The sequence below is a fragment of the Sinocyclocheilus anshuiensis genome, unplaced genomic scaffold (assembly GCF_001515605.1).
Source record: "Sinocyclocheilus anshuiensis isolate Anshui unplaced genomic scaffold, SAMN03320099.WGS_v1.1 scaffold432, whole genome shotgun sequence".
Lineage (NCBI taxonomy): Eukaryota > Metazoa > Chordata > Actinopteri > Cypriniformes > Cyprinidae > Sinocyclocheilus > Sinocyclocheilus anshuiensis.
This window is the reverse complement of record NW_015557124.1, coordinates 1,676,067-1,690,315: the sequence shown is the minus strand read 5'-3', so window position 1 is coordinate 1,690,315 and position 14,249 is coordinate 1,676,067. Positions and strand designations below refer to the sequence as shown.

Sequence of the window (14,249 nt, the reverse complement as noted above, 5' to 3'; positions counted from 1 at the left end):
TATTTTTTTTAACTTTTATTTTAACTAATTGCCAATCCAACATTTCTCATTTTTGTTTAGTTTAATTTCAAGTGCTAAAAAACTAAATAAATAAACTAAATAAACTAAATAAACTACAGCTAATAAATAAAAATGAATAAAAAAATATAGACATATTTTTTTAAATAAATGCATTTTTACATAAAAAAAACAACAAAAAAAACTACAATTAAACTAAAAACAAAAAATATAAAAATCAAATCTAATTCAAAATTAACAATTAACAATTATTAAAGACTATAAAAGTATATCAATGATACTAACATAACACTTGCTCACCAAGGCTGCATTTATTTGATTAAAAAATACAGTAGTATCAGTAAAATTGTGAGATATTATTACAATTTAAAATAACTGTTTTCTATGTAAATATCTGTTAAACGGTAATTTATTTCTGTGATGCGCAGCTGTATTTTCAGCATCATTACTCCAGTCTTCAGTGTCACATGATCTTCAGAAATCATTCTAATATGCTGATTTGCTGCTCAAGAAACATTTCTGATTATTATCAATGTTGAAAACAGTTGTGCTGCACAATATTTTTGTGGAAACTGTGATGCAATTTATTTTTCAGGATTCTTGGATGAATAAAAAGTTCAAAAGATCAGCATTTATTTGAAATAGGAATCTCTTGTAACATTATAAGTCTTTACTGTCACTTTTGATCAACTTAATGCGTCCTTGATGAATAAAAGTATGAATTTCTTTAGAAACGGCTAAACTAATTAAGACACTTTACACCTCAGCAGAACAGACAATGAATGCATTTCCGAGTATTAAATATCTGTTCCTCAGCTTTTCACGTTTGTAGAGTATAAACAACTCAGTTATCTCGCTCGTGTTTATTTGTCTTGCTGTGTTTGCTCTTATAATTCAGTCTCATCATCAGAGCTCTTTAATACACGGTGATCCAGATGACTTTAGTTCGGCTCTGTGTGTGTGGCTTGATTATTTGTGGCTTGTTTTTGCGCTGTAAGATCAAAGTCTGCTCCTGCGGTGTCTTGAGGTGCTGAAGATGAAGTCTTGTTATTGTGGTTTTCTGATAAGCGCCGTAAATAGTCTTGCACACTTTGCATGTTGTAGTTTGCGCCGTTATCAGCCGGTTTTGAAGAACGGCGTGTTTGCTGTCGTCTCAATCAAAGCAGTGAAGTGCACTAACACCACGCTGACATACTGTACCGCCTGAACCCCTGCCATATGCTCCGAGATCGTATGAAGCGACGCCGGCTCAACTGTTGGAGAAACAGCTGAAGATTTCAGTAGCTGTTTTTCATCTTGTCATGCACTGATGGATGATTAGTGCTGCTCAAACTCATTAGCGTTAATGATTTTGAGACCCGGTGAGCCCAGCAACCAAAAACCATGTTAATTCTGTATAGACTCTAGTGTCATGTTTGGCCTGTTTGTTGTATCGTTGTGTACATACAGCATATCATGAGTCTCTTGGATTACATTTGTTTTGTTTTTTTATTTACATTTTATTTGTTTTTAGATTATCCTTTTATTTGATCATTTATAATAATAATAAGTATAATATTTGTTTAATTTTTTATTTAATTAATCTTGATGATTTTTTATATTTTTTAAATATGTTTTATCTCCTTAAAGAAGATAAAGATCTCTAATCTGTTCTAATTTCTAAAGAAAGTGTTTCTTTAGTCAGTTCTATTCTACCCTGTTCTATTCTATTCTTTATTAAATTATTCTGCGTTATCTATTTTATTCTGATTTTTAAATATATTTTGATTAATTTTTTTTTCTGTTTAAAATTATTATCCTATCGTTAGTGTTTTATTTAGTTATATTTTATTCTTATTCATAAAATTATTTTTTATTTTATATTTTTTATTTATTATTATTTCTAAATTATTTATTTTCAAATTCTTATTTCTAAATTTATATTTTGATTAATTGTTCTATTTGATTAATTATTATAATTTGTTTAAAATTATTATTCTAATGTTAGTGTTTTTAGTTATATTTTATTCTGATTCATAAAATTGCTAATTTTTATTAACGATTTCCTATTTTATTCTAATTTGTAATGTATTTTCTAATTAATTGTTCTTTTGTATTTTATAAAATTATTATTCTACTTAAAGTGTTTCTTTTGCCAGTTTATTCTATTCTGATAATAATAATAAAATGATTTTTATTATTGTATCTTTTAATTTATTAAATTAACATCTATTTTATTCTGATTTCTAATTTTGTTTTTTGATTAATTATTCTATTCTCTTTTTAATAATTATTATTTGATTATTCTAATTATTATTAAGCAATACGTGTTGTTATATTATATTATATTATTATACAATTATATGGTATATTTTTATTAAATTATTTTGTATTTCGTTCTGATTTCTGAACTTTCATTCTGATTTTTGTTCTTACTGATTTTTATTAAAAAAAAAATGTTTTTTTATTATTTAAGTGATTTTAGTCAGTTCTGTTTTATTCTGTTTATTCTAGTCTGTACAGATTTATAGTTATGTTCTAATGTACTGTATTAAGTAATATTCCATTCTATTCTATTCTCAATATATGAGAGATTGTCTGGTGTCATCCAGCATCTTAGTGTTGATTTCCAGTTTCTAGTGCTGATGTGGATCAGGTGAGAGTGGGTTCAGGTGACCTGTAATCTAAACTCACCTTTCGCTGCATCAGCCTCTCTGTATTTAATTAACAAATAAACCAAACAGACGAGGACTGATCTGATAACATACCAGCACTGCAGCTCATTCTCTGCTCAACTAAAGAAAGCATGAGAGAACGAAACGGACAGAAGAAGACGGAGCACAAAGAGATAAAGTCTGATCATGTGGAGTGAATGTGTGCCGTGGAGAGGCTCTTGTTTAAGCTGATTAACAGTCACTCTCTCGGGCCCTTATTCCGTTCCCAGGACACTTGGTTCCCGTCCATAGAGACCGGCTTTAGAGCTCCTGTGGGACATTCATCTCATCGGCTCTGTTTGTCCGGGTAAAGAAACGCACTGTCGACCTGCTCTCGTCCTGTCTCTATTTATCTTTCCTTAACTAGAACTCTCTCTGGCTTGCTAACCGTCTGCTTCTCCTCACTCCATCCCATAAAGTCCCATAACCAAACTGTGCTCAGGATAATGAAGGTCTTCTGCAGGAGGAACAAACTAAGTTACTAACTTTTAAAAGTAATTAGCTAACTGGGAAAAGTAGTCGCCCCTCTTGAAAAAAAGAGAAGAAATATTAAACCAGTTTTAACCAATGTTATTTGAGTATTATCTAAAACTAACTAGTTGAAATAATAAAAGTGTTTTATAGTTAACATTATTCCAGTTATTTATTATTATTATTATTATTTAATATTACTTATATAAATAATATTATTTAATATTTCTGTTTAGCTTTTAAATTTTTTATAGTTATTTTTATTTCAGTTTTCGTAATTTTAGTACTTCAACTTTAAGCTATTTATTTCAGTTAGTTGCCAAAGCAACAATTCTATTTTAAGTTTAAATCTAAGTTTAAGTTTTTCATCTAATATTTTTATTTTAGTATATTTCAGCTTTTATTTTAATTTATTTCGGTAATCTCAATTACAGATTATTATTATTTTTTTTTAATAATGACAACGTTGGTTTGAACCTTCTTTTTTAAAAATGTACTGATGTCCATGACTACTTTTAGATGGACAATGCCAGTTTTTCCTCCTACAATCAGGTTAAATGGGTTATTGTTGACTTGTTAACTATTAATGTCTCAGTTGTTTCTCCTAAGCAGCAATCAAATGGAGATTTTTGCTTAATTTATCTATTTTTCAGAAAAAAAGACCCCAGTTATTTTAAAATAGACCTCAATAATGAACAATAAACTGTGCTCAGATTTGCCAAAACAACAAAGTGTGCAATTAAAAGTTAAAGATCTTAATATGAACTTAATATGAACTAATATGAACAAATTTTGTTATTTTGAGCAATGTTTTTGGTTTCCATCAGCATTTTGGTGCCCAAAACTTACCGTACACTGGTAACCAGCACTAAGACAGTTTTAAAGGGTCATTTAAGGTTGATCGCCCTTTTAAAGGCACAGTTCACCCAAAAATGAAAATTGTAATCATTTACTCACCCTCCACTTGTTCCAAACCTCTATGAGTTTCTTTCTTCTTCTGAACACAGAAAATTATATTCTGAAGAATGTTGGTAACCAAACAGCTGACGGCAGCCATTGACTTCCATTGTATTTTTTTTTTTTTCCTCATTCTATGGAAGTCAATGGCAACCGTCAACCACTTGGTTACCAACATTCTCTAAAACATCTTCTTTTGTGTTCAACAGAAGAGAGAAACTAATACAGGTTTGGAACAACATGAGGGTGAGTAAATGATAACAGAATTTTCATTTATGTGAACTATCCCATTAAGCAGGGATAAAAAACATTTTATGACATTTTAGAATACTTTGTCTCCAAATGTCAACACAAGATGAGGTCAACAAGATGTCAAGTGAATGAGCCCTTGATGCATATGAAGAATGTCTGTGTATTATTCCACTATAAGTGGGAGGGGCTTATCGAACAGGAAGTGATGCGGATGAGAGCCGCACGGCACAGATGGTCCCAGTGACTCAGTCGGCGTGACGTCCAAAAGCTTAACGCAAAACCCACCACCACATGTGAGGCTCAAGTCAGTTGTGTTTGTGAGTGAGAGTCTGGATGATTTTCATTTGTCCTGCTCCTCTCTCATGTGTTTTTCCGAGCTATTTGCGCTCTGTGAGTATTTGGAGGTTGTGTATGTGGGAGAACGGCGTTTTCTTTGGCACACTGTAAGTCTTTGTGTGTCTCTACTGCTCACTCATGCATGAAGGTCCCAGCTGTATAGGAAGCGATGCAGGGAGTCGTTCACTGCCCACTGGGCACGCAGCCCAGAAACACTTGACACTGGTGAGCCGAGAGCTTGGAAACAGGGTCAGCGCACACCTTTAATGAGTGTGTGATTGTGCACGTGAGCCGATGTTTGGAGGACTGGGAGGAACACTTACACTGTCTCACATTTCTAAGACTTTTAAAACGTAGGCCTATTTTTGGAAGCGAAAAATCAGTTATCCAGCTTTCTTTTGTTCAACAAACATGGACTGAGTCACTTTGGCTTCTTTCCGTTTTCCTTTCGTTTTGTGTGATTTGTTTTGTTATGGTTATAGTTTTGTTTTGTGTTTTTTTGGTTTGTTTTGCTTTTTACCTTTTTTGTGATTTGTTTTGTTTTTGTTTGTTTTATGCTTTAGCTTTTTGTTTTGTTTGATTTTCTAGGGATTTTTGTTATCTTTTGTGTGTTTTGTTTTTATATGTTTTGATTTTAAGTTTTTTTGTTTGTTTGTTTTTTGTTAGGGATTTTTTGTTTTGTTTTGTGTATTTGTTTTATGCTTTAGCATTTTGTTTTGTGTGACTTGTTTTGTTAGGGCTTTTTGTTTTCTTTTGTGTGTTTTGTTTTTATTTGTTTTTATTTTTAGTTTTTTTTGTTTGTGTGTGTGTGTGTGATTTTCTTTTTGTTTAGTTTAGTTTGTTTGTTTTTTTGCATTTTAGCTTTTGTTTGATTGGTTGGGGGCTCTTAGTTTTGTTCATTGTTTTGCTTTATTTTGCTTTTTGTTTTGTGAGATTTGTTATGTTAGGGGTTTTTAGTTTTGATTTGTGTGCATTTTAAGGCTTTTTGTTTTCTTTTGTGTGTTTTTGTTTATATTTGCTTTGCTTTATTGGTTTGTGTTTTGGTTTGTCAGGGCTTTTTAGTTTTGTTTTGTATTTTTTGTTAATTTTTTTCCCCAGCTTTTTGTGTTTTATTTTGTTTTAGCTTTTTGTTTTGTTTTGTGTGATTTATTAGTTTTGCTGTATTTTTTTTTTTTAGCATTTTGTTTTGTGTGATTTGTTATCGTTTGTTTGGTTGGTTTTTGTTATTTTTATTTTTTTGTGTAATTTTTACGTATTTTGTTTTTTTTGCTTTTTAGCCTTTTTGTTTTGTGTGATTAATTAGGGCTTTTTAGTTTAGTTCATGACCTTTTTTACTTTTTTACTTTTCAGCTTTTTGTTTTGTTAATTTTGCTAAGGCTTTTTGTTTTGTTTAGTATGTTTTGTTTGTTTAGCTTTTTTGTTTTTAGTTTTTTATTTAGTTTTGTTTTGCTTAATTTAGCCTTTTTTGTCATTTTTGTTAATGTGGTAATGTTTTGCTGTATTTTTATGTTTTGTTTTGACAGGGCCTTCTTAGGTTTTTTTGTGTGTTTTGTCTTTGTTTTGCTTTTTAACTTTTTGTGTTTTGTTAAATCTTTTTAGGTTTGTTTTAATATTGTTTGTTCTGAATTTTGATGTTTGTTTATTTTTTTCCTCAACAAACATGGTTTGAGTTGTTTTGCCAGTCAAAAATGGGCTTGAATGTTGACTTCTAATCATGAAAATGACTAAAATAAGAACACAATGTGGATACAAATCTCCAGTTAAATACTTTTCAGAGCAAACCTTGAATTAATATCCTAAAATGCACAGCATTCCTTAAAAATCCAAAAATGTAGGTTATATCCTTATTTGTTTTTTATTTATTTATCTGAAATAGATGTGCAAAACAAAAATGTAGTTTAACTTATTTTTTCTTTCTCTCTCAGATCCAGATTACACTGTTGTTCTGAGCACATCTGTGAACGCAAAGTTCTCCGGTGACCCGACAGAGCTGGAATGCAAAGTCACAAATGTGTCGAACCTTCGTAGCGGGCGGCTGGGAGTGTCGTGGCTGTACAGAGACGTTCAGCCCGGGGACGTCCCGGTATCTACTCACACCATCGCCTCACTGGATGAGAATGGCAACCTCGTGCCAGGCAAGATGTACAAGAGCCGCGTGGAGGCGGGGCTTATTACAGTGACCCGAACAGAACCTTCTGTGTTCAAGCTCCGCCTCCTTCGCACGACGGCCGCCGACGCCGGTGAATACACGTGTGCTGTAACCGCATGGGGACCGTCTCGACATGGGAACTGGAAAAAGGTTGCCGAGCATGTGACCCCAGCGCTGAAAGTCAGCTTTGCTAACAAGCGTAAGTGTGCATCCATTTGGATGGTTTTGTACATTTTTAGGGTTAATTTATTGTTTATTTAACCTTTTTATTTTATTGTGTTTGGTGTATCAGTGGATTTACAGAGACTTATATTTACATTCAGCCTGTGTGCAGTTTCTGTCTGGGCCAAAAACGGACCGAATTTGCATGCCCTGCTGTAAATTTTGACCGGTTGATGAAAAACAAACTTATGTGGATTCTACACATTTAAACAATTCAGATACGTTATCTAGAATTATTTATTGAGCAGATAAAATACATATAATCATTTATTAATCAATTATCATTTTGACATATCTTTTCTTTATTTAAAGGCTGAAATGTGAGGTTTACCTTTTTATGAAACTTTTTCAAAGCTTAACGCAACATTTACATGAGATATTTCAACATGCTATTAAACTGTTGTCAGTCAAGTTGTCATTTAAAATCCGAACATCATTGGTAATGTTATTGTTTTAGTGATTATGCAAACAAAAAGTCATTTTATTTGTTGTTTGTTGATTTTTAAATATAAAACTTGAAGTGATTTATGTGTCGGTACTTTTTATCGGTAACATCTCCAGCACATTTTAACAATACCGTGATAATACTGATAACCGTGATAATATTGGTCACTATAATCGTGATAAGAGATTTTCATACCGTTACATCCCTTATATTTATATGTATATTCATTCATTCATTCATTCATTCATTCATACATACATACATCTTGTTTGTAGCATTTTGGCATTGTGAAAAGTTATTTTACACACAAGTGTATTATTATTAATAATGACAATATTAATATTGCTATATCAACCATTTTTCCACAATCAAAAGGTCAAAATTGAAACCAGTTGTATTGTGAGGTAGTGTAAGTATGCATTTGGATGACTATGTAATCTTAGAAAGTTAGTTCACCCAAAGAAGAAAATTACAAGACCATGCAACAAGTTTCAGCAAGACTAGTAAACTACATTTCCCTGTTTAGTTTGCACTGTATGTGAAATATCAAAGGTGTCTAGTTTGTTTTAGACACCTGTGAGTACTGCAGCTCAAATGTTCACGCTTCTATTCTGGTCTGACACATGACATCTCAGCTCATTGATTTCCTGCATCATTTCTATAATTACCTGAACGGAATAACCATATGCATGGAAGCATTTGCACCGGTTGACTTCAGCCAGCGCCGTCTCTGTAATGGGGAATTCTCTGTTTCATGAGGAAGTATAAATTATGCATTTGTATTATATTCTGATGTGTTTTGTGAGCTGCGGGTCTGATGCATTTCTCCACAGGGTGCAGTTTATTCTGACATGCTGAACGCTTGTGTTCAAAACCGTTGCTGCACCAAGTTACACAGCTGCAATTGCAGCTATAATGACATCTGAACATTTGGCATAATTTTGCCATTATCTAATATTGTGGCTCTTATATTGGGACACTTTTTTATATTCCAAGAGACTTGCCAATCCATTGTCTTATGCAATTCAAGACCAATAAGTTTCAGCGAGAAGACACGGCTCTCTGTAGCTGCATAAAAAGCAAATGCAGTGTGTTGCATCATGACTATATTTCTGCATGATATTTGGATGTCGATCATTCAGAGCTCAGAGTTCTCAGCTATGTTTTATTTAAGTTTTAAATGTATCTTAAAATTGTTGCTGAAAATTAATTAGGAGAAATAAACACAGAGACAAAAGTCTGAGTAAATGCTTGAAGCATTTATTGTTGTTGTTGTTTTTGCATTTTTTTATTTAACCTTTGTTTATATAACAATAATAATCATGTAATCATCACATAGTCTTAAATGGTGATTTTATTTTTATTTTTTTTTTGCATTTCTTTTATTTAACCTTTTTATTTTATTGTTGGGTTAATCACTTAATTTTATTTTGTGTTAATATTTAATGTTTATATTGCTTGCAGCAATATAATGAGGATAGCGGCTGAGATCGCATTAATATCAGTGTTATTTGAATATTACATAATCCTACATTTTAATTCATATTTTTGTATTTTAATATGAATATTATATTAAATATTAAATAATAAAAATAAAAATAATATAAACGAAATAAAATATTAACATTTTATGTTAAATTAAAATAATAATAATCATTTTTATTAATAATAATGTATTCATTTGTAATTAAGCTATGTGCTTTTAGTATTTTTATTAGTTTTTGTTATTTGTAAATATTGCTGCTTGTTTAATTTGATTTATTTCAGTTTTAATTTGTTTCAGTTTAGTTTTTATTTATTTCCAGCTAATTTTAGATCTTAAAAATATTTAATTTAGTTGCCCTAGGCAACATTTCTAACTAATAATATAATATAATATAATGTAATGTAATGTAATGTAATATATTATAATATAATATTTTTTTTATTTTTTATTAAATTTGTATTTATTTTATTTCAATCAACAAGATGTTTTTAATGATTTCATTTTAAGTTAACAATGATAACCCTGATTGAGATCTCTGAATTTTAATTGCAGAGCAAATATAAGCAAATATGAGCACAGTTTGAGGAGAGAAACCTCACGTACATTAATTAAAGTCTCATTTAATCTCACTGCTGTCTTGGCGACACTATTAATGAGATGTGTTTTGTTCTCCTCATGTGTCTCACTCAGGTCCTGTTCTCAGTGCCGCGGCCCGGCGTCTCCGTGAAGCTTCGGCTGCTGGCTCCACGTTTGAGATGAGCTGCCAGGCTCACGTCCAGAACCTCCCGCCGGGAACCGCCTTCTCCATCCTCATCTTGTCCGAGGAGGCCGTCGTCGGGTCGCCCAGCCGCAAACTGGCCTCTCTGGGCCCTGAGATGGTTCTGCAGCTGGAGGAAGACCGGGACCTGATGCTGGTGAAGACCGGGAAGAGGGAGTTCCAGTTCCGGATCCAGGCGGTGCAAGTGACCGATCGTGGCTTTTACTGGTGTGAGATGAAGGCCTGGACGAAGCAGCCCGGGGAAGACTGGGTTGAGATGGCCAAAGGAGTGTCCAATAAGGTTCAAATCGATTTCATACACAAAGGTACAGAATGCAAGATATATTTGAATGATTTTCACAAAAGCATGTCCATTTCTACCATTAGGAATGCCCCTGCTGCTTTAAGAAATAGTTTTTGATTAGAATTGTTATTGTTTATATAACCTGCGTTTGTTATTTTATTGTATTTGGTGTATCATACAATTTTATTTTGTTAAAATTTCATGTTTATTTTGCTTGTAGCACTTTGGGTTTGAGAAAAGTGCATTTACAAATAAAATTATTAAAATTAATATTATTAATAATAAAATGCTACTAATAATAATCCCATTATTGTTATTATTATTATTGTTGTTGTTGTTATTATTAGATACAATTATTAAAATTATTGTTAATAATAAAAATAATACAAATAACAATAATACTGTTATTATTATTATTTTTATTACTGTTGTTATTATTAACAGAAAATCGAGAGCAGGGCAATAATGTAGTTCACATTTTGTGACGAAATAAAAAATCAGTTAAAGTGTTTTTTAATTAATTGTATTAATGTGTTAATTTTATTTTATTAGTTTATTTTCTTTATTTTTATATTTTATATTGTATTTTATTTTATTATTTTCTTATGTTTTCTTTTCTTTTATTTATTTATTTATTTTGACGCTTATTTGGCTTATAGTACTTTGGGCTTGAGAAAAGTGCTTTTACAAATTAAAATTATTATTATTATTATTATTATTATTATTGTTGTTGTTGGTGTTGCTGTTTTGTTATTATTATTATTATTATTATTATTATTATTATTATTATTATGACTACTGTTATTAGTACACTTATTATTTATATCAAATTTTACCCTGAAATCAAAAGGACAAAAATGAAGTAAATCATATTGTGAGGTAGTTGGCATTACCAAGCCCTGACTCTCAGTTTTATTTTCTTCTTTGCATGTTGTGAGGCTGAAGAGCTTTTAAATGAAAGTCAGTTGTATTTTAAACAGAAAGATGAAACAAAAATATTCATTTAAAATCTCAGTAATAACATTAGATCAACAGATAGATCTTAAAAATTCAGATATTGCAAGAATGTATAAATTGTAGCATCGTCACTGGATTGTGAGCAGTATCTGAAGTTTGTCTCGCTGACAGCTGGATGTTTGTAGGTATCTTCACAGGAGGATGAATGTAACACTTATGAATCAATCAACCAGCTGAACGTGAGACTGATCTATAGGAAACACAAAGTGATATTGAAGAACGAGTGAATGAACTATATATGCTCGATCACAGGGACTGTGTCTACTGCAAATGTGTGAAATCTGATAAATAAGACATCATTAATCTGTATGCTCTATGATTCATTATGGCACATGATGCATGTATGCTTGGTGTTCAGTTTTAAAATCTAATTGAGATCTAATTGGATGAGCCACATTTGAAGCTGGCATATGCACAACTGTGATCACACATCAGTCCAATTCTGTTCATTTCAACTGTAACCATGCATCTATAATTAGACTAATAAACTACACTACTTGAAGGAAGCATTATTACGTTGATTCAGCAAATACGCATTAAATTGATCAAAGTGACATTAAAGACTTTTATAATGCTACCAAAGATTTCTATTTCATATAAATGCTGTTCTTTTGAACTTCTATTTCAAATAAATGCTGTTCTTTTGAACTTTCTATTCATCTGTGAATCCTGAAAAAATAAAATGCATCACCGTTTCCACAAAAATATTCAGCAGCACAACTGTTTCAACTGTATTAGAAATGAGAAATGTTTCTTGAGCAGCAAATCAGCATATTAGAATGATTTCTGAAGATCATGTGACACTGGAGTAATGATGCTGAAAATACAGCTTTGATCACAGGAATAAATTGCGTTTTAAAGTGTATTAAAATAGAAAACCAGTATTTTGTTGTAAAAATATTACTGTATTTTTGATCACATAAATGCAGCCTTGATGAGCAGAAGAGACTCCTTCCAAAAACATGTAACAAATCTTAACTTTTGAACAGTAGTGTAAATAATACACATAATGCTCAATATACAGTATGCTTTAATATGTCTATCTTATAAGACTTAAATGATGTTATTTTTGTCCTGTTTTATAATTTCTCACAAGGTCCCACGTTTGATGTGTCCACCAGTTCAGACACAACGAGTGTCTTCCCCTGGGAAACTGTGAAGATGGAGTGTGACGTCAGTGTTAGCGGCACGTCTCCAACTACAGGCCAGTTACACACGTCTCTTTCTCATCAACACACAAATGAAATAAACAACACAGATGAATGCTGATTATGAATAACTTTACACTGCTGGTACATTTCGAATGCTATAGTTTGTTTCTTTAAACATAAAGTAAATCTTGTTAGATTCATGTTTAAAACATGAGAAAAAAAAACTATTCAAGATGCAATTTTACTGCACCAAAAAAATTTAAATTTGCTAAAAATGTGCTCACCCTCAGGCCATCCAAGATGAATGAGAGTCCAAACAGCTGATAAAAACATCACAATAATCCACAAGTAATCCACAGCACTCCAGTCCATCAGTTAACATCTTGAGAAGTGAAAAGCTGTGTGTTTGTGAGAAACAAATCCATCATTAAGACATTTGTTACATAAAAGTGTTGCTTCCAGCTAAAATACGAGTCCATAATCCATAACAACACTTCCTCCAGTGAAAAAGTCGCCTTGTTTGAATCAGGAGAGAAATCTGCACAGATCAAGCACTGTTTACAACAGCTCTAAACAAATATGTGTGTGGATTTTGATGTGATAGACAACAGGAGATGGACTTTTTCACTGGAGGAAGCATTATTATAGATTATGGACTCAAATTTTTGCTGGAAGCAACACTTTGATATTAAAAACGTCTTGATGGATTTGTTTCTTTTGTCTTCACAAGTCATAAACTGATGGACTGGAGTGGTGTGGATTACTTGTGGATTATTGTGGTGTTTTTATCAGCTGTTTGGACTCTCATTCTGACGGCACCCATTCACTGCAGAGCATCCATTGCTGAGACACTGATGCAATGCTACATTTCTCCAAATCTGATGAAGAAGCAAACTCATCATTAGTTTCATTTTCATCACATATATTGATGCTAAAACAAATCAAAATGAAGCATTACAGAGAAAACATCACTTTGTCAAGAGATCACAGTAGTACTTTGAGTTCAGAACAGTTCATCTCATGCCAAATGAGTTATTTTACTAAACTCAGGTCATGAATAACTAGGTTATATTATGTTATCGCTGACTGCTGTTATCAGCCTTACTTTGTTCATTAAACACTATCAGACGACGCTCATTTCTCTGTGACAGCTGAGAAAAATCATGCAAACCCTGTTTCTGAGATGTTCCACACATCAGCCAAAATCAACAGGTTCACAGCGAGACCCAGATGAGATTTGTGCAATAATAACAGATCAGCCAACAGCAGATGTGCTCGTGCCCGCATGTGTTGCATTAGGAACTTTGTTCTGAAAACAAGCACTAGTGTGTGTGTGTGTGTGTGTGTGTGTGAGAGAGAGAGCACACCTTCGCCACACCTTTTTGGCTCATGTGTGCTGTGAGAAAAGAGAAATAGAAGAAAATGAGAGATTCGCTGAGAGATATATAGACAAATACAGAGAGTTTAATTTCTCCATTACAGCAAACCTGTCACTTTTTATTTTGTTTCATGTCACAGTCAGAACCTTTTATAACCATAATATGTTAGTGTGATTTTATAATGAACAAAATTAACAATAGCGTGTTTATTTTTAACTGTTTTGATAAATAAGTAGTCTATGTATTGCAATGTATCACTGAAACACTATTATAGTTTATATTAATATTTTGAATTAGTTTTTATATTTTCTGTTTTCATTTTAATTTTAGTTCAAATTTTAGTAATTTTATTGCGACATTTTAGCAGTTTTTTATTTCTTATATTGATATAGGTTGTATAAATTTTTAGTTTTAGTTTTAAATAAAGTTTTAGTTTATTTTAATTTAAACAAAATTGGAAAAAAAAGATTAATGTTGCTTTGACAACTATTGAAATAATGAAAGTTTACGTTTTCATACTTTATTTTATTCCAGTTAACATTTATCTTATTTCAAGCAATGAAAATATTTTTTTATTTTAGTTTTAAATTTAGTAAACTATAATTAGTTTAG

At 31.7% G+C, this 14,249-nt stretch overlaps 1 protein-coding gene across 1 annotated transcript in view; it reads left to right on the top strand.

The window, feature by feature from the left end:
• The window catches only part of LOC107677843 (prostaglandin F2 receptor negative regulator-like), a 35,228-nt gene that overhangs the window by 13,808 nt on the left and 7,171 nt on the right, over nt 1–14,249 (top strand). The window contains exons 4-6 of the mRNA XM_016472891.1: nt 6,653–7,075; nt 9,720–10,112; nt 12,204–12,311. Of these exons, the coding sequence (XP_016328377.1) occupies nt 6,653–7,075; nt 9,720–10,112; nt 12,204–12,311 (924 nt within the window). The remainder of the gene's footprint in view (nt 1–6,652; nt 7,076–9,719; nt 10,113–12,203; nt 12,312–14,249) is intronic.